Source organism: Anomaloglossus baeobatrachus, chromosome 1 (genome assembly GCF_048569485.1).
Source record: "Anomaloglossus baeobatrachus isolate aAnoBae1 chromosome 1, aAnoBae1.hap1, whole genome shotgun sequence".
Lineage (NCBI taxonomy): Eukaryota > Metazoa > Chordata > Amphibia > Anura > Aromobatidae > Anomaloglossus > Anomaloglossus baeobatrachus.
Window position 1 is genome coordinate 654,522,527 of NC_134353.1, and position 19,839 is coordinate 654,542,365.

Below are 19,839 nucleotides of genomic sequence, written 5' to 3' on the forward strand. Positions count from 1 at the left end.
GCGTGGTCTGGTGCAGAACAGCGCAGCTCCTCTCACAGAAAGGAGCTGGCTGCTGATCTGCCGGGCGGCCGCGGGCCGCTGACCTCCGAGGCCTGGTCGCAATCGCGACCGCTGCGACCGAGGTAGTTACACCCATGAGGACAGGTATATATATATATATATATATATATACAGTTCACAGTTTAGCATAAATTCTGCAGCTTGTCAGTGTACAGTTCAGTAAATGCTGCTGCAGGAAATCCTTATAAAATGAAAAATAAAATACTTTTCTGGCATAAGATGCACCCCAGATTTAGAGGAGGAAAATAGGAAAAAATAAGTTTTAATGTTGAAGAGGGTCCATTTTATAATCCCAGTGCGTCTTAATCCTAATGTTCACCAGGGGGGAGCGGCAGTGGTGTAGTGGCTTGGGAAGGTCACAGGAGGGTCGCGATTCTGCAGGCTTGGAGGAGGGGGTGTTGCGGCTCAGGAGGGTCAGCGATGCTGTGGCTCGGGGTGTAGCCATGGGCGCATTTGAATCCCTTGGCTATGGCTTACCAGGGCGGTGGTGGTGGAGCAGGGTCACAGGATGCGCTCAAGGTTGTTGCAGCGGCCGCCATTGATCTGCGGGCGGGCTGTGGAGGTGTCACAACACAGGGTGTCATGGCGGCGGGTAGTCTGTGGAGGCAACTCGGCGGCAGGTGCATTGAGCTGACTGCCGGCTCCATTGAATCATCCGCGTTTGACGAGATGGACTTCAAGAAAATGGCCGCGGAGGTGGCGCGTGCGTAGATAGGACTCCATGGCCATTTTCTTAAAGTCCATTGTGTCAATCTGCGCAAGCGCTGCTTCTGTGGCCATTTTCTTGAAGTTCATCGCGTGAACTGTGAGCGATTCAATTGAGCCTGCAGTCAGCTCAATGCACCCGCCGCTGAGACACCCTCACAGCCCGCCTGCCCGCAGATCAATGCTGTCCACGCGACACCTCTGAGCGCATCTTATGAGCCCGCTCGATCACCGCCGCCTTCATAAAGCCATATCTGTTTTGTAAGATGCATCCTCATTTTACCGCCAGTTTTCAGGGGAAAAAAGTGCGTCTAACAAAGCGAAAAATATGGTAAATGAGAATTCTGAAGTATTGTGAACACGTTCAGGATCTTTTCCTTGCAGATTTGGTTGTAGAAAAAAAAACTGCAGCATGTCAATTCTTTCTGTGTTTATGCTGCGTGTTCCCCATTAAAAGTAATGGAAAAAAAAAACGAAACCAAAAATACATATAATGCATCAAATTGTGGCAAAACCCTTTGTTTTTGCTGCAGCATTTCTCCTGCCAGTAGATGCAGACTTGATGCAGAAATTTCTGCAAACAAATCTCCATCTTGTGCACATAGCGTTACAGTGTAATAGCACTCAGCAGTGCACAGTCATTTAGCCATATATAGTGCAAACGACCTGGCTGCCTTCAACAAACTGCTCCAAATGCGTCCCCCACTGCTTACACTCATTGTATGGCACTGATTCTGTGGGTTGTGACCCCCACCAACTCATAGATCAGCCTCAGTCCCTTATCCCCACAGTCACAAACAGAAGCCAGTCACTGTCTCCATACCCTGGCTGTAAAGAGTAGATGACGCGGCAGGCAGTCAGCCCGAGGTCACAGGTAAAGAGGCTAGAGGGGGCGGAGCCGGCCACTTGTAAAAGAGATCGTATAGTATAGTTACAAGTTAAGTAATGCAGCTCTCGCTCCCTGACACGATCAGCTGTTTATCTTCAGGGCGGGCCCCTAACCTCCCGGGCCCGGTCGCAGTGGCGACCGCTGCGACCGTGGTAGTTACGCCCCTGCTTGTTTGTCTATCTAACAATACAAGAAGGGATTTCCCTCTGACGGTTTATAATAGTGTTTTTCTATCCTTGTGTAACAATGTTTTGAAGTCCCCAATGCAAGATTTCTTGATGGAACTTTGCTTTCGGATCCACACTTATATCTTTTTTGTCACATATATTGATTATTTATAAGACAGGTCATGCAAGTGCCTTTTTAACATCTTCCTCTTGGTCCATGTATTATCCTTGTATCTGATGTATTTATTACTTTTTCTAATACATAAAGCACTTATGCAAAAATTTTAAATAAAATAAAAAATATTTTTTTCACTGAAGCATATTACTCGTTTTCTCTTGCTTCCATTTCGTGATATTAAGTAGCTTGGCATGCTGAGTGGTGGTTCCTGACTGGACCCCCACAGCTGCTTTCTGAAATTTTTGGATTTCATGTATTTAACCATTTACCAATTACTGCACAGCTCAGAACAGGATGAAAATGCCTGTTCTACCCTGTTCTGTCATCCCTGTGCTACCATGGCAACCATCGGCTCCCCGTGATCATCTCACTATTCTTCCTATGGCAGTGTGTAAGTGCGCGTTACCTGCTCTGGGCATTTAAATCGCACTGTCACATTTTGACAGCACAATTTAAGGAGTTAACAGGGGCGGGTGGATCGCGGATCCACCTGTGCCTGTGAGGCACACATGTTCGCTGTTCAAATCAGCTGACATGTGCGAGGATCACCGCAGGCTCAGCGCAGCAGCTGGCGGTGATCACCCCTTCACGATTTAGGACATACGGGTACGTCGTCGATCGTGAAGGGGTTAATAGTAGGTCACTCATCACCCATACATGGAAGTTTTAAAAACCCACATATAATAGAGAGATATCCTGCAGATATATAATGTCCCAACCCCCCTAAATATTATAAACTTGCACCCTTTAGTGGCTTTCATGTAGAGTTTAGGCTGTTTAAGTTAAGAAATAAATAAATGAAAACACTACGTGGGTTACCCCCTATTTTATGAAACCAGCAAAGGTAAAGCAGATAGTTGAGAGGTAATGATATCAGGCAGCGAAGGTCAATGTTAATTGGTCCCTTCCCAGACTAAAAATACCAGCCCGCAGCCGCCCCAGTAGTGGAGCATCATATTAGATGCTTCAATTCTGACGCATCGCCTAGGCTTTTTGCCCTGGTGTGTTAGTTTTCAGGGTAATGGTATTAGGGTTGATGTCATCTGTGAATTGGCCAAAATCACAACTGACATCAAGCCCTGGTGTTAGTAATGGAGAGGTGTCTATCAGACACTCCCATTACTAACCCAGTAAGTAAAATGAAAAAAGCACCCACATACAAATACTTTATTTTAAAAAACACTTCCTGACTCTTTCCCTGGTTCATCAACTTTATTTATTAAAAAAAAACTAAGGCAGGTCTGACGTAGTCCAGGGAATCCAACGTAGTCCTCAAATGGAAACCTGAAAAACATAAAAACCAATTTATTAGAAAATAAAGTTCCCACTCAGGCCCGGCGTAGTGCAGCGGTTCCCATGACGTTCCCCGATTCCGTCAATCAAAGACTATGAAGCCTCATTCTGACACTCCATAGGCTTTGAGCAGCAGCTACTCTTGACTCACACAGCGCTGCACCCGATGCATCTGGTGACATCAGTCACATGTAGTTTTTGTTTTGGGAGGTCCATATTACCGTAGTTTCAGAGTTTTTTAATTGTGAGATAACGTGACAAAAATAGCAACTTTGCCATTTCTACTTTTTCTCAGTTTTGGCATTCACCATATCTGATAAATATTTCGATATTTTATTATTTTCAGACACACAAATACAGTGTTATAAAAAATGTTTTTTATTTTTTTTAAGAATTTGATTTATGTTTCAGACAACTTAAATTGATTGGGGTTTTTATATATTTTTTCAATATTTTAAAATATTTTTTGTAGTTCCCTTTGGGGGACTTGAACATGCAATCACTTGATTGCCTATAAACCAGATTCCAAAACTGTGGCTGTGAGTTTTCTTCATAGGAGAAAATAGAATCGTAAAATGGACTGTAAAACTACAGTTATTCCTGTTTTAAAAAAAACCTCTGTCCAACAGCTGTAGTTTGCATTAAAAAACAAACAAACTGTGCTTTTACTCACTTTACAGAGCTCTGAGCAGATCCTGCTGTCAACTCAGGGGGAGCCACTGAGCTCAGTTATTGGCTGCAGCATTGCCGACATATCGTCAGTGCTGCAGAGGATAACAGACATCGGGAGCACTGGCCAAATCATAGTGCTGAACCCAGAGAGGCACTCGGTTGTTATGTCAACCCACTAGCATCTTGTGATTGATTCTCGGAGGAGGGGAGCCATTGATGTTTGAAGATATACCCTTAATCTTGTAAATGCCGCTGTCAAAATTGATGGTGGCATCTAAGAGTTTAAGCTGATGCGATTGGAGCTAGCTGATAAACCCACTCCATACAATTAGTGCATACATCCATCAGAAATTTAAGTTGATGTCACTGCAGAGTTAAGAGTGGACCTATTCATATGCAGTTTAGTTATAATGTATGTTTTAGAGTTCATAGGTAGTGTATATTGTTATGGTTCCACTGAAGCATTAATGTGACAACAGTTTTGAGCCAGTGTGCTCTTGGTGTTTTACCCTGTTTAACACATATTCAGTTAAGGTAAATTCACCTTAGAACACCATTATACGAGGGCTTGCTGATAAGTCTTTGGCTTTACCCAGAAAGAAACATGATAGGATGATGAAACTTTACATTTATTCCACATGCTCTCCACTGATTTCAACACACTTCTTACATCGGTATTCCAAGTTCTGTAAGCCTAGCAAAAAGGATGATTTTGGTTGTGCCTCAAACCAGGCATCCATTGCAGCCATGGCATCAGAAATGGTGTGAAATTTGGTACACTTGAGGTGTTTCTTCAGGTTTGGAAACAGATGATAGTCGGAAGGAGCTAGATTTTGTGAATAAGGTGGGTCGTCAACCACCTGGAAGCCCAGCCCTGCTAGTTTTTCTATGGTCGATTGTGCAGTATGAGCGGAGGCGTTGTCTTGCAGGAACAAGATTCCTTTGAACAACTTGCCGTGCCTTTTGGCCTCCAGAGCTGCCTTCAATTTGTCCAAAAGTGCAATGTAATACTTTGCATTAATGGTGGAACCCTTTTGAAGGTAGCCCACTAGCAGCACGCCCTCCTTATCCCAGAACACAGACACCATCACCTTAGTGGCTGATTTTTGCACCCTGAACTTCTTTAGACGAGGAGAACCACTGCGTCTCCACTCTTTTGACTGCTCCTTGTTTTCAGGATCATATAAATAATCCAGGTCTCATCTATAGTGACCAGTTAACCCACGAAGTTCTTATCAATGAAGAAACGCTGACAAATGGACCGGGAAGTTTTCACTCGCATGCTTCTCTGATCTGCTGTCATGCTGTCATACATTTGGGGACTCACTTTGCAGACAGCTTCCTCATGTCCAAATGTTCATGGATAATGACACAACCACGTTCATGGGAAATCCCCATGATGTCTGCTATTGCTTTAGCTGAAATTCATTAATCCTCCAGTATGAGGTTTTGCACAGCATTGACGATCTCCGGAACAACAGCCATTCTTTGTCGTCCAGGACGTTCCTCATCATTGGTGCTGCCTGTTTTAAATTTGGCAACCCAGTCCTTAACGGTGGAATATGAAGGGCATTGATACCCCAATGTCTGTGACATATCACCATGAATATCCTTCACGGACTTTCCTTACAGAAACAAGAATTTTATCACTCCTTTTGCTCTCAGTTGCTGTGAATATCGCATTAGACTCTGCCATTTTGTTTTCCCGCGTGCGTAGAACTCTGTTGCCAAAAGCAACAAACACAAAATCTTGAAAACATATATTAGACACACAAGGCTTTCATGTGATGTAACATTTGTTACCATAGAATAAAAAAAATCACATAGCCAAAGACTTATCAACAGCCCCTCGTATACACCAGTAAGTTTTAATATAAAGACCACCTGCCTAATTGTGTGGGTACTGCTTGTGCCATCAAAAAACTCTTAGCAATCAAAGGTATGGGCTTCAAAGGTCTATAAAATTGCTCTGTGATACCAAGCCAATATCTATGAATCCTTTAAGTTTTGTAAGTGGCAAGGTGGAGATTGGATTCGTTTTTTCAGCACTTTAGATACTTGATCAAATTGAGATGTGAGATTTGAGAAATTTGAAGGCCATATCATAGTTCTATAGTTTCATAGTGTTTAAGGTTGAAGGTAGACTAAGGTCCATCGAGTTGAACCCATGACCTAACCTAACCTGTTGATCCAAAGGAAGGCAAAAATCCCCATGGGGCAGACAGCACCACATTCGGGGAAAAAAAATTCCTTTCCGACTCCACATACAACAATCAGGCTAGTTCCTTGGATCAATGCCCCATCACAGTGCACAAACTTTGAACTGTTTGTCATGTTTCTCAATCCATTCCTGAATCCTCAACAATTTTTTGCAGCATGACAGGGAAATTATACCAAAAGAGACAACTGCCATTAGGGTATACCGTTGCCTTAAATGGGTGTACTTACTTTAAAAATAATATCCACATGAATGACAGATACCAAAATATCCCTGTAGAAAGTTTCCTAAATATCCCTGTAGAAAGTTTCCTAAAGCATCACACTTTCCTTCCTCCCATAGTGCACATCATGGCACCATCTCTTCCCTAGGTAATCAATATACTGTAACGTCCTGGAGGTGGACTCACTGGGCCGAGCACCAGACTCCCCCAGTGAGGCAACCTGGAGCTAACCCCTATACAGGGACTGTCCGATCACCCCACCAGAGGGCCTAGATGCACGGTAGCCGGAACACTAGGGGTACAAGGTAAGAGTCCTTTAGGCATCTGTACAGGAATGTCTCTGAGTCCAACGGGCACCGTAGGCAGGACGGATGACTAGAACTGGATTCAGGTGCCGGGTAGGAACAGCAGACGGGGTCCGGGTCCAGCGAGACGTGCAGACTGATGTTTACCAGGTGAAGTCGAGGATCGGTGATGGGTTCAGGCTGCTGGGAGATGGCGGGAACCTCAGCAGTCAGTCACCGGGAGACTTCCTGGGGAATCAGCCGTCAGGACCGGGTTAGGGTGGCAGGCGGGCTCTGCGGAAGAGACAGAGTTAAACGAAGACAAGGCACCTGAACACCTAGCTATGGGAACACGTTGATCAGGCACCGCCCACATGGAAAGGAAGTCCTAATATACCCTGTACCTGTAATTGGCCATATCCTGTTTCCAGGACGCTGGCCCTTTAAGAAGAGGTGAGTGAACGCGCTCCCTAATGCGCATGCGCGAGGTTCATGTGCCGAAGACCAGAGCAGGAAGCGGTGCAGGAGATGCAGGGGGACCAGCCAGAGTGTCCTGGGTCACAGGGAGACGCCGGGACCGGCGGGCAGGAGGCATGGAGGACGCAGAGGAGGGAAAGTGAGGGGGGCAGCCGCGGGCATGAGGACTGGGAACCGGAGCGGTGAGTGACAGACGGCGCCGGGACCCGGGGAGCGTGACATATACACGCATCTGGCCATCCACATGGTGTAAGAAATGAAGGTTCAGCTGTCCAAGAGGCCTTTTTTGGTGCTCCATTGCTTTGTTCAGATACTGAAATTTCTACTGTTGACAATTTCAACAGTAGACAGAGGGCAGAATGTGCAGTCTAGCTGATTACCAGCAGAGAAACTTCATGCACAGTAATCTAAGTGTTCTGATAACTTTATATTATAGCCAGATATAACTTTTTACAAATTTGTGCTACAGTAGCGCTTTTGCAAGATAGAACTAGGAGATTTAACAATGACTTTTATAGGTGCATGTATGAACTATGGTCTCCCTAATGTCACTATTTCAACATTTGCCCTTCTTTGGAACCTTTTTTGTTAGCTCCAATCCACTGCATATTGGGAACACAAATCCTGCCACAATTTAAATGTCGTTTAGATACTTTTGCATCACTATCTTTCCTGCTTTCATCACATCACCTGCAAGAACTGATTGTTATATTGCTGCCTAATATACCTCTAACAACTGTCATGAGATGATGATTAGCTTGATGACACTTTCCAATAGTAACCTGCAGAATTGTGACTATAGCTCTGTGCTATTATACAAGTTGTAATTCAGAATCAGATGCACCATAAACAATGTAATACATTTACAAAGTTGTTATTTTTATATAAATAATTCTATACACAAATTATACAATTGTATTTAAAAAAAAGACATACTCTTTAACCTTTTTGCCCAAAATTTCGTAATATAGTTTTTCTGAAAACATCCTTAATCGCAATGGCCAAATCCAAGATGGCAGATTTAACATACTACAAAAAGTACAACATATCGTCATGGCCGACAGTGTTGGCTCCCTTGAAATTGTTCCAGAAAATAAAGGACATCTTCCAGAAAATTATTGCAGTTACATGTTTTGTCATACACATGGTTACTTCCTTTGTGTCTATTGGAGCAACAAAAGGAAAATAAAAACAAACTAAAAAAGGCAAATTGGACATAATTTCTCTCAAAGCCCCAGAGATGTGCTGGAAAAAAATTCCAAAATTGTGGGTAAACAACTTTTTTTTTAAACATGTGAAGCTCAGTAAACCTCTCTTGTGGCAAGTAATAGGTGTGGGCATTTTGAAAATCACACTTGAAACCAGATATAAAAGGGAGACGTTGATTCAATCTTTGCATTTTGTGTCTGTGTGCCACACTAAGTATGGAGAACATAAAGAGGGGAAGAGAACTGTCTGAGGACAGGAAAAATATCAACAATCTTAACATTACAGGTCTATCTTCAGAGATGTTGATATACCTCTGTCCATGGTGTGCAACATCATCAAGAAGTTTACAGCCCATGACAGTAGCTAATCTCCCTGGACATGGACGACAAGGAAAAATTGATGAAAGATTGCAACGCAGGTTAGCCCGAATGGTGGATAAAAAACCACAATCAAGTTCCAGAGAAATTCAAGCTGTCCTGCAGGCTAAAGGGTACTTTACACGCTGTGATATCGGTATCGAGATCGCTAGCGAGCGTACCCGCCCTCGTCGATTGTGTGACACAGGCAAATCACTGCCTGTGGCGCACAACATCGCTTACACCCGTCACACAGAGACGAGCGGGCGGAAGATCCCGCCCACCTCCTTCCTTCCTTCTATTCTGGTGGACGCAGGTAGGAGATGTTCGTCCCTGCGGTGTCACACACAGCGATGTGTGGTGCCACAGGAACGACGAACAACATCGTACCTGCAGCAGCAACGATATTAAGGAAAGGAGCGACGTGTCAACGATCAACGATTTTTGACGTTTTTGTGATCGTTGATCGACGCTCCTTGGTGTCACACGCTGCGATGTCGCTAACGGCACCCGATGTGTGTCACTAACGACGTGACCCCGACGATATATCGTTAGCGATGTCGCAGCGTGTAAAGCACCCTTAAGGATGCTTCAGTGTCATTGTGAATTATCAGTTGACATTTGAATTAAATGAACCGCTATGGCAGGAGACCCAGGAAAACTCCACTGCTTCCAGCAGGACAATGACCCCAAATATACTTCAAGAAGCACCCAGAAATGGATGGAAACAAAGGACTGGAGAGTTCTGAGGTGGCTAGTAATAAGTCCAGATCTAAATTCCATTGAACACCTGTAGAGAGATCTTAAAATTGCTATTGGGAGAAGGCACCCTTCCAATATGAGACCTGAAGCAGTTTTCAAAAGAAGAGTGGTCCAATATTCCAGTTTAGACGTGTAAGAAGCTTGTTGATGGTTACAGGAAGCGATTGTTTGCAGTTACTTATTTCAAAGGGTATGCAACCAAATATTATGTTGAAGGTGTCAACAATTTTGTTCTGACCATTTTTGAAGTTTTTTTGTGAAATTACCGTATTTCAAATTAGTCTTTTTTCTCTTTTTTGTGTTGTTTCGATACACACAAAGGAAATAAATGTGTATGACAAAACAAGTCATTGCAATAATTTTCTGGGAGAAAAACGTCATGCTCTATAACAATTTCAAGGTTGCCAACACTTTTGGCCATGTGGCCATGAATGTACATCAACAAGTAAATTCTAAAATGTATCTATCGAATTAGGAATTGTTTTTATGTTATGCAAACAGCATGAACACCCTTCATACATCAGTATTTTTGATCAGTATTTGATCAGTGTATATACAAGTGACATATGAGTGAAAGAGCCCTTACTTTTAATGCTTTTGGCCTTTTAGGGTTTTTTTTTAATGAAAATCTAAGAAAAATAATTTTTTCTCATTACGCAGGCTGGAAGGTTTAGCCTTATCCCGACCATCATAAACTTGGCCACAGCCCTGACTTCAATTGGTGTGGTAAGTTAAAGATTTTTTTCAGTGATATGCATGTATGTCGAGTAGAGAGACATGGCGTCGGTTAAACTTCTGTATACCTAAGCCTCAGCTCAACATCAAGGACTTTATCTCTATCAGATCCCAATAGAAACCACTGACTTTAAGGGCTCGCTCACATTAGAGTATAAACCGGACTAGTACAATGCGAGTTTTGGACAAATGTTAGTCAATGTTGCAGGTCAAAGCTGCAAAATTTCCTCATCTCAACAGACTGAGGAAAAAATTGCAGCATGCTGTGATTGGCAGCGTGTCTTGGATCATGTGCACCCATGCAAGTCTATGGGTGCGTGCAAAACATCGGACAGCAATCATTAGTACAGTCTGATATACACAGGGACAGACAATGGAGAAGATGGAGAGAGTCAGCTCTCCATCTTCTTCCCACCTGTCGTTTGATTCTTGCATGCGAGAGAATCAGATAACAGAATAATGACAGCAGAGTTTAAACTGAGTGTCATTAGCTTATCACATACCTCGTATGGGATCATATCTCGTATAGTATTCACTCATATCGGATGCTATACGCTAGTGTTAACCTGGCATAAGGTTGCGAATGACACTCTGATCACAGTTTGATCAGCATGTCAGCTTAGTGTGATCCAATTTTTTCCCATGAGACAATTGTAGCACAGGGAAGTAGAAGATGGAGAACACAATTTCTCCATCTTCTCCACTTTGTGGAACTGCGGAAATTGCGCTACACTCGGATGTCATCTGAGCGCAGTCCGATGATTTCCACCCCCCAATGAAACATGAAAATCAAACAGCACACAAATGGAACATGCATGGCATCCAAGTACTGTCTAATTTTTTCACAGACTCATAAACTTGCTTTGGGAATTTTGATATGTGACTCAAAATCAGACGTCTGTTTTTGTGCAGTTTGTAAAAGTACACTGATATGTTAAAGCACCACAGACTATAATAGGTACGAGTTCTGTCTGTGAAAAATACGGATACGATTTCTTCATAAAAAAAGACATCTGAATGAGTATAAATCTGCCCGTTTACATCAGATTAGTACAAAAGATCAGTTAACATGTCAGAATAATTGGTAAATCAGAAATATGTGTTAAAAAAGATACTTAAAGAAAAATATACAGTGGTGAAATATTGTGTAACATTGCCTATTTTGCTTGATGACTGGATTTATTTTACTTGATTACTGTATTTTTTAGTTTTATAAGACACACACTGGTTTATAAGACACACCCCAAATTTAGAGAGAAAAAGGTAAATAAAAAATAAAAGGGGTCCGTCTTATAATCCGGCGGTGTCTTACCAGGGGGGGGGCGCGGTAGCAGTGGTGGAGCAGGGTTAAAAGAGGCAGGGGTGGTGGAGGAGCAGGACGATGCTGTGGGCGGTGCAGCAGGTGTCCCGGATGCTCGCTGTGAGAGCTGTGAGGCAGGAACATCCACAGACTGTTGGCAGTGCGGGTTTGAAAGAAATGGTCCCCATAGTCAGCATGTGTGCACTTTTGCTATCGGCTCAATGACGAGCCGAGATCTCATCTGCGCATGCACCATCTCCAGGCACCATGTCCCTAAATTCCGCTGTTGGGAGATCAATGGGTCGGAGGCTGCGCATGCGCAGATGAGATCTTGAGCCGTGAGCTCAATCTGTGCACACGCCAACTCCAGGCGCCATTATTTGAAGCCCGCACCACCGACATTTTCAAGATGGCTCCTGCCTCACCGCCCGCAGCACAGCCCACAGACCGCAGCATTGTCTCTGTCACCTGTGACCATTCTCCATCACCCCATGGCAAGCTACATTCGGCTTATAAGACACATCCCTCATTTTCCTCCCAAATTTTGGGAGGAAAAGTGCATCTTATAATCCACAAAATGTGGTATATAGCACCATTAATTCCACAGCGCTTTACAGACGTGATCATCTAAATTATCTATCAGTATGCTTTTGGAGTGTGAGAGGAAACCGGAGAACCTGTAGGAAACCCACACAAACACTGTCCTCCCTGCAGGTGCTAACCACTGAGCAACCTTTGGTTAGTTATTTACCACTGACATTTTTTTACAAATAATTTTCACTGAAATGGTAACATTTGCTATTATCATTTTTTCTGAACGTCCATTTTAGGATTACATGCTACTTTCCTTTAGTTTGCACAACTGCTGGTAGCACACATGTACATACCTGTAAAACACAATCTGTATGGAGACAATTTATTTTCCTAGAGTGCTAATGTAGTTTAACCCTGGTCATATTTTTTTAAAATTTCAAGTTGTTTGTATATGCTATTTTTCATCAGTGACATAATAAACATTCACTGCTGTTTCTTTTTATGTTTTGTAATTAGTGATTTCAGTATATTCCAAGCCACTATATAGAGAATACACACTGTAATGATTAAAAGCTTGCTGAACCAAAGCTGGTAGACCAGGGCATCAGTCTTGTTTTTAGCACAGTGGCCCAGTGTTTAGCATTGTTGCTTGCAACGCTGGGGTCCTTGGCTGAAATACCACTAAGGAGTTGTATGTTCTCCCTATGTCTGCATGATTTTCTTCTTGAGTAGTACAGTTTCCACCTATAACAAAGACATACTGATATGGAATTTGGGTTCTGGCTGACAGTGATGATAATTGATCCATGTAAATTCTGCTATCTACAAAATAACGTGCTCTTTATGAATTTTGGTGTACTGAATCCAAAACTCACATCTGTTTCCTCCAGTCATGTCTGGTTTACTAAGGAACTCTTACAGTAATAAAGTAACATTACATATAATTTTAATTATATTGTTGAGACATGCTGAATACGCAAAAATAAATGTTGAATATACAATCAGTATAACCAGTAGAAAAACCGCTTCATAAGCAGTTAAAAACTGGCAACGTTGGATTTTTATGGCTATATAAGCAATGTGAAAACTGATGGCAACATTCATTTGTTCAAGAGGCTTACAAGTCGCCGCAAATTTAACTCTATTGTAAAGGTTTTTTGTTGAATATGTCAACCAACAGCCAAACAGTCTGTAGATGGTGTAAGCATGATCCTGATATATTCTGTTAAATTACTAAAAAAATAGGACAAATATAAGTGACTTTGTACTTAGAGATTATCATGCATATTTTGTGGATAAAATGGGTAACCAGAATAAACCTTGGGCACCACATCAAATGTGCACGACAGTGTGTGAAAAACCTGAGACAGTCAACTAAGGCCGGCTTTGCACACTACGACATCGCAGGTGCGATGTCGGTGGGGTCAAATCGAAAGTGACACACATCCGGCGTCACTTGCGATGTCATAGTGTGTAAAACCTTTTTGATACGATGAACAAGCGCAAAAGCGTCGTTATCGTATCATCGGTGTAGTCTCCGACATTTCCATAATGCTAGTGCAGCGACAGGTACGATGTTGTTCCTCGTTCCTGTGGCAGCAAACATCGCTGTGTGTAAAGCCGCAGGAGCGAGGAACATCACCTTACCTGCGTCCCGGCTGCTATGAGAAGGAAGGAGATGGGCGGGATGTTTACATCCTGCTCATCTCCGCCCCTCCGCTGCTATTGGCCGCCTGCCGTGTGACGTCGCTGTGACGCCGCACGACCCGCCCCCTTAGGAAGGAGGCGGTTCGCCGGCCAGAGCGACGTCGCAGGACAGATGAGTGCATGTGAAGCTGCCGTAGCGATAATGTTCGCTACGGCAGCTATCACAAGATATTGCACGTACGACGGGGGCAGGGACTATCGCACTCGACATCGCAGCATCGGCATGCAATGTCGTAATGTGCAAAGCCCGCCTAAGGGTCAGAGAAAGTGTCTCAGCTTTTATGGTCCAGTTCTGTGTTCCAGATCCTCATTTTCAGGGGGGTTTGGCAGATGGACCTGCAACAATCAGTAAGTTATTGCCAAACTAATGGATAACTTACTAATTTTGGATTAAGCCTTTCATGAATCATAAATGTATAAGTTTAATAACAGAATTACTTTGGAAGCTGTTTTAGGTGTATGCTGCTATTGGAACATTTTGTTTTTAGATTTTATATTCATCAAACAAAAAAAGTATTGCTTTTAGGGGTTGATCCCTTCATTAACCCAACATCCCATAGATCCTTAATAAGGCCTTGTGTGTGTTCTTTTTGATGTCTCTTTAGGGTTCCGTTTTCTGTGACTGGATACTGCTGACCTTCATGAATAAAAACCATATGTATAGTATCAGAAAATACGACAAGGTAAAGATTTAGTTGATCAAACATTCCAGCTTTATAATCTTGACAAGTCCCAGGATGCATAAAGATATTTCAGAATGGCACTTCCAATTTTTTAACAATTTGAGGCCAAATAAAAACTTAGGTTAAATACAGTATTGTTTTCATTGTCAAAGTAGACAGTTATTAAAGAAGCACTCCCAACAAAATGTTTTATCCTCTTTTTATATTGCAGCCATTATATTATATAGCACTGTGTACTTACAATTGCTCATTTTGCCCTTCTATCCAGTTAATTCTTCTCTTTTCCATTAGGTCCATAACATCATGTGATGAAAAATAAACTAACTGAATCCTTCTATGCTGTATGTAGAAATAGGAGTCTCTTTTCCCTGCATGAGTCAAGAGTACAAAGTCACTGGCAGGGGGCAGGATTGGGGCAGTTGAGTCAGGAGATTGAGGGGATGACTCATAAAAAGGAAAAAAGAGACTTCCTGTTTCTCATTAGAGCTTAGAAGGATTCAGCTAGGCTGTTTTTCATCACTTGATGTCATAGACCTAATTGAAAGAGAAGAATTAACTGGATAGTAGGGCATAATGAGCAATTGTAAGTATACACTGCTGTATAATATGATTACTGCAATATATTAAGAAGATAAAAACGTTGATGGGAGTGCTTTTTAAGATCTTTAGCTTGGTGTTTTAATCACTACATATTTTTGTACACACAGTAAAGCCATGTTTTTGAACATGAAGGGATCATTACTTAACAAAGTTATTTTTTTTAGCAATGATTATATTAATTGAAATAAAAACACAAACATATTTTAAACATTTTCTAGCTGTCTATAGTCCAGTGCTCCTTATGTAAATGTACTGGAAACTGAATGCAAAAGTAACCAATCAGTGGGGTTGGTGTCAAAATTGCTAGTGAATGGCTCAGCTTATTTTTGTGTTTTTATCGCTCTACTTCAATTCCTTTATAAGGACACAAATAACAGAAATGTCAGATTCCCTTCATGCTGGACATCACTGGCAGCCGATAAGTCATATTATTGACTATATTGTGTGGTTTCTGCAAAGATGTCAAACATTTTATCAGGCAAAGTAGCTCAGAATGCCGATTTATTTTATACAGTCTAAGGGGTGCTTTACACGCTGCGACATCGCTAGCATTTGCTGGTTATGTCGAGCGCGATAGCACCCGCCCCCATCGTACGGCCGATTTGTGTTGACCACTGCTGTAGCGAACATAATCGCTATGGCAGCGTCACACGCACATACCTGCCTAGCGACGTCGCTGTGACCGGCAAACTGCCTCCTTTCTAGGGGGGCGGTTCGTGCGGCGTCACAGCGATGTCACTAATCGGGCGCCCAATCAAAGTGGAGGGGCGGAGATGAGCGGAACGAACATCCCTCTCACCCTCTTCCTTCCTCATTGCCGGTGGACGCAGGTAAGGAGATGTTCCTCGTTCCTGCGGTGTCACATGTAGCGATGTGTGCTGCCGCAGGAACGAGGAACAACATCGTTACTGCAGCAGCAACGATAATTGGGAATAGGGGGGCATGTCACCGATTAGCGATTTTGAATGTTTTTGCAACGATTCAAAATCGCTAATAGGTGTCACACGCAACGACATCACTAACGCAACCAGATGTGCGTCACAAATTCCGTGACCGCAACGAGATCACTTTAGCGATGTCGTAGCGTGTAAAGCCGCCCTAAGATTCCAATAGTCCCCAACTCTAAAATTCTGGTATTCCAGGATTTCACTTGTCCATAGATACTGGACTGCTAGTTTGCTGTTTTACTGCATGTCAATGCTTTAATTGCATGTTTTATAACATTAGTAACTTTGGTTTCCTTTTTAAAGGTTTGGAAATTAGAGGAGACAAATACTGCAACAATTACCACAGTTAGCTCTCCCCAGGACTCGCCTGCATCCTCTGAATCGCTCTGCACCAATCATAATCCTCCATACAAAGATTGTAGCCCATCATCTAATAGCATAACAGATCAAGAGGAGAAGCAAGACCAATCATGGAACGATGGAACAAGGCCACCACCGGGAAGCTGACATTTCATAGAGGGGTAAAGGTGTAGTAGTCGAAACAAATTACTGGCCCCATTCATTGGAGGGGAACCTATAGGATAAGTGTTTGGGCTGGATAACTTTAGAGTTTTGACTTTAGAAAAACTGTACTGAAGTCAAAGGAATCAAGGAACAGACACTGATCTTTGGACCACCAGCGCTAACCGATACCCCACTTCCTTAGACAATGAACAGCCTATGTTCTAAACTCTCAATCATACTTACTGTAACTTAACACCTCATGATTTTTTTTTATACATGTGAAACAAAATGTATTTCCATCTACTCATCTTTACAGCTTTTCTTTTAGCATATCATTTATGCCTATACTAATGTAGGTGCTGTTCACAATTAGCATTCTTACAAGACTCATGATCTTATTATCCAGCTATTCATCACTTTTTATTACTTCTGGGTTTAAGTCTTCCCACCTATAAGTCATTTCATCTCCATTCTACAATATTCTTTCTTTAGGACCTCCTCCCTCTCTTTCTTTCTGAGTCCTGGACTCCCATTCTCTGGGGATTCATGAGCAGGAAAGTAATAAGTAAAGATTTCTTTTTCTCAGTAGATAACAAGATTTAACTGTAATTATAAAGATTGGGACCTGTGGTCTCAGATTTACCTCCATTATGTTATAATCCATTTACTGCTTAACCCATCCTTTCATCTCATTTTACATGAGATGCGAAAACCTTGTATATTAGGGTGCCTCGGAGGGATATTATCAGTAGATGTAGTAAGTGCAGAGAACTGTCCGTAAATCAATTATCCATTTGCTTGTGGTATTAGAGTGCCCATAATGAACGTCTAAGCACAAGTAATAACTGAAGCCATCAAATGATTATGGAGGTTGTATAAACTTGACCCAAAAATTCATAGAACCCTGTTGCGGTAACTTATGAGATAGATGTATTGAATCTCTGTTTTTCGTAAGTGTGCCTTAGGTTTAATTAAAATTAGCATAATATGACAATGATGCCCCTCACTACATAGTACACTGCTAAAATACCAGTGATGAGGGGGCTAAAGAAGATGATAAGATGTATAAATACATGTTTTGTATTATTTAAGTTAGGTTATACATTGTTTACCACTGATATTGTTACACTTTTGACAAATGATTGTTTCATTGTTTGCCAATCAATGTGCAGCTCTTGTATTGTATGGGAGTCCTTCAGAATGAGAGACATTCTGCCATTAAAGGGGTTGTCCACTACTAGGACAACCGCTTACGATTCCACGTTTTCTCCAGGTAAAATAAAAAGAATCTATATTCACCTCTGTGGCTGGTGTAGTTCCAGCAGTGGTGGGGCTCACATGACATTGTGATGTGATGAGAACCCAGAGTCCAATCAGTACCGGCTTTTGTCTCCCTGCCTTCGGAAAGAAAAAAATTCCAGGCAGCACTCAAAAGTAGATGGTACTCAGGTCTATGGAAGGCATCCGCAATCCAAATGAAGAAAAAGACCGGCACCACTTGTATTCTTTTCAAGTCAAATTTGTTCAGTCCCTGCCTTCGAACACAGAAGTAATCAACAGGAAGTGTGCGTCAGTCGTAGCACTCACTTCCTATTGATTAACTGGCGCTGACTGAACGTGGGGCTCCCATGACATCAGAAGGTCATGTGAGCCTCATCACTTCTGGAATTTCAGAGGTGAGTATAGGTGAAACTCATATGGGTACGTGTGATGAACAATGTCCGGCTTACAGCCAATTAATGGTGCCCATACTTTTAGGTCAGGCGGGCTGCCCAGTACTATATACGGTAGGTGCACCACATAAGGACAGAGTACCCAATTTACCCAGCCAACACTAAAGGACCGGGCTGCATCCTGCATAGAAATGTGCAATAAAAAGATGATAAAGATGTATAAAATACATGTGCCTTTGGTCGATATTTTGGCCAAAATAAGGAAGCTCCCAACCCATATCAAGGGTCCTCATTGTTTTGCGAGTTCCTACACTAAATTCAAAAACAATTCACAAAAAAGGACAAAAATTAAAAAAAAATCACAGGAAAAAGGCAGCTGTCATGACTCATGGCTGTCAGTGTTCTCTGGAGCGTGGCCAATGGGAGGAGCCTCTCCTTCATGCCTCGTTTCCAGAATCACGGCACGTTATCTTGGGGTCATTTCCGTTCATGCGGTGCCAGTTATAGTTCTGCCTTGCAGTGTGTTCACTGGTCTCTGTAAGTTGCCTTATCCTGTCTGTCTACCTTGTCCATCCTTCCTGAATCCCGTCCTCTTGACCACACCCACCTTCCCTGACTCCCAATCCTACTGACTGTGTCCGTCCTCCCTGACTTCTGTCCTCCCCCTCCAGTCCCCTCTTGGTTGTTCTGTTTCTGTGTTTCCCCACTATTACCTGCTCTCCCAGATCCCGACCTCGGCTAGTGTCAATCTTTGGTATTTGTTCTCTTCTGGTCTCTGACGTTATCTCTCAGCTTCTGAACTGGCTCTCCCTTGACTCTGATTCCCCCTCATCCCTGGTACCACATGATCTCCAGACTCAGACCCTGGCTCGTACAACTATCCCCTTCTGATCCACTGGTGGAGCTAGTGACACCTAGTGGATTCTTCAGTTTCCCATCATTATTAGAGTGCCAGCTCCTCTGCTGGTATAACACATTTACTACAATCTTACATTCTCCAGGGACCTCTGGCTCCCTCTGCTGGATTATTACAGCAGCCTTGTTTCATCGGTATTTTGTACCTGTGCTGCCCCCGCCTTAACTATGGGGGTCTGCTGCATCCTGTAGTGCTTTGGTATTCTGATCTGGTGTTGGTAAGAAAGGCTGCCACTCCGGACCAATGTTATTCAGTAATAATATTAGCAAATACATCCAGTTAGAAATGTAGTATAGTTCTCCTGATTAGCTACATCACTTACGTTATGTGAAGGGCAATGCAGCTTAGGTATCCATGGTTACAACCACGCATATAGTGAAAGTTAGTTGGTTAGTTGCTAGTGCTCATAACCATGGATAGCTAAGTGTCACGGCCGGGCGGTCGGGCAGACCCAGGAGGTGGATCCACTGGACCGAACTCTAAGATGGAGGCAGGGAGTCCGGCAGCTGAAGCACTGAAGGGCAGCAGGATAGTCCGTGCAAGTGAAGACAGCGGAGGAGTCCCTGGGACCACGGAGTCACAGAAGGTAGTCTTGGTGACGTAGCTCAGGTTCGGAGGCCGAGATGATATCAGGCGGAGTCCGGAACCTCTGGAGCAAGATGACGGGTCACCGCAGGGATCCGAGATGGCAGGTGCTGTCGGATGGCAGACGGACAGCGTGCGGGGTTCGGGATACGGCAGACTGGA

The 19,839-nt window shown here is 42.9% G+C and overlaps 1 protein-coding gene across 1 annotated transcript in view; it reads left to right on the forward strand.

The window, feature by feature from the left end:
- The window catches only part of P2RX2 (purinergic receptor P2X 2), a 122,011-nt gene extending 102,416 nt beyond the window's left edge, over positions 1-19,595 (forward strand). Inside the window, exons 10-12 of the mRNA XM_075341490.1 lie at positions 10,154-10,219; positions 14,375-14,452; positions 16,303-19,595. Of these exons, the coding sequence (XP_075197605.1) occupies positions 10,154-10,219; positions 14,375-14,452; positions 16,303-16,506 (348 nt within the window). The 3' untranslated portion in view covers positions 16,507-19,595. The remainder of the gene's footprint in view (positions 1-10,153; positions 10,220-14,374; positions 14,453-16,302) is intronic.
- Positions 19,596-19,839: the final 244 nt, after the last annotated feature.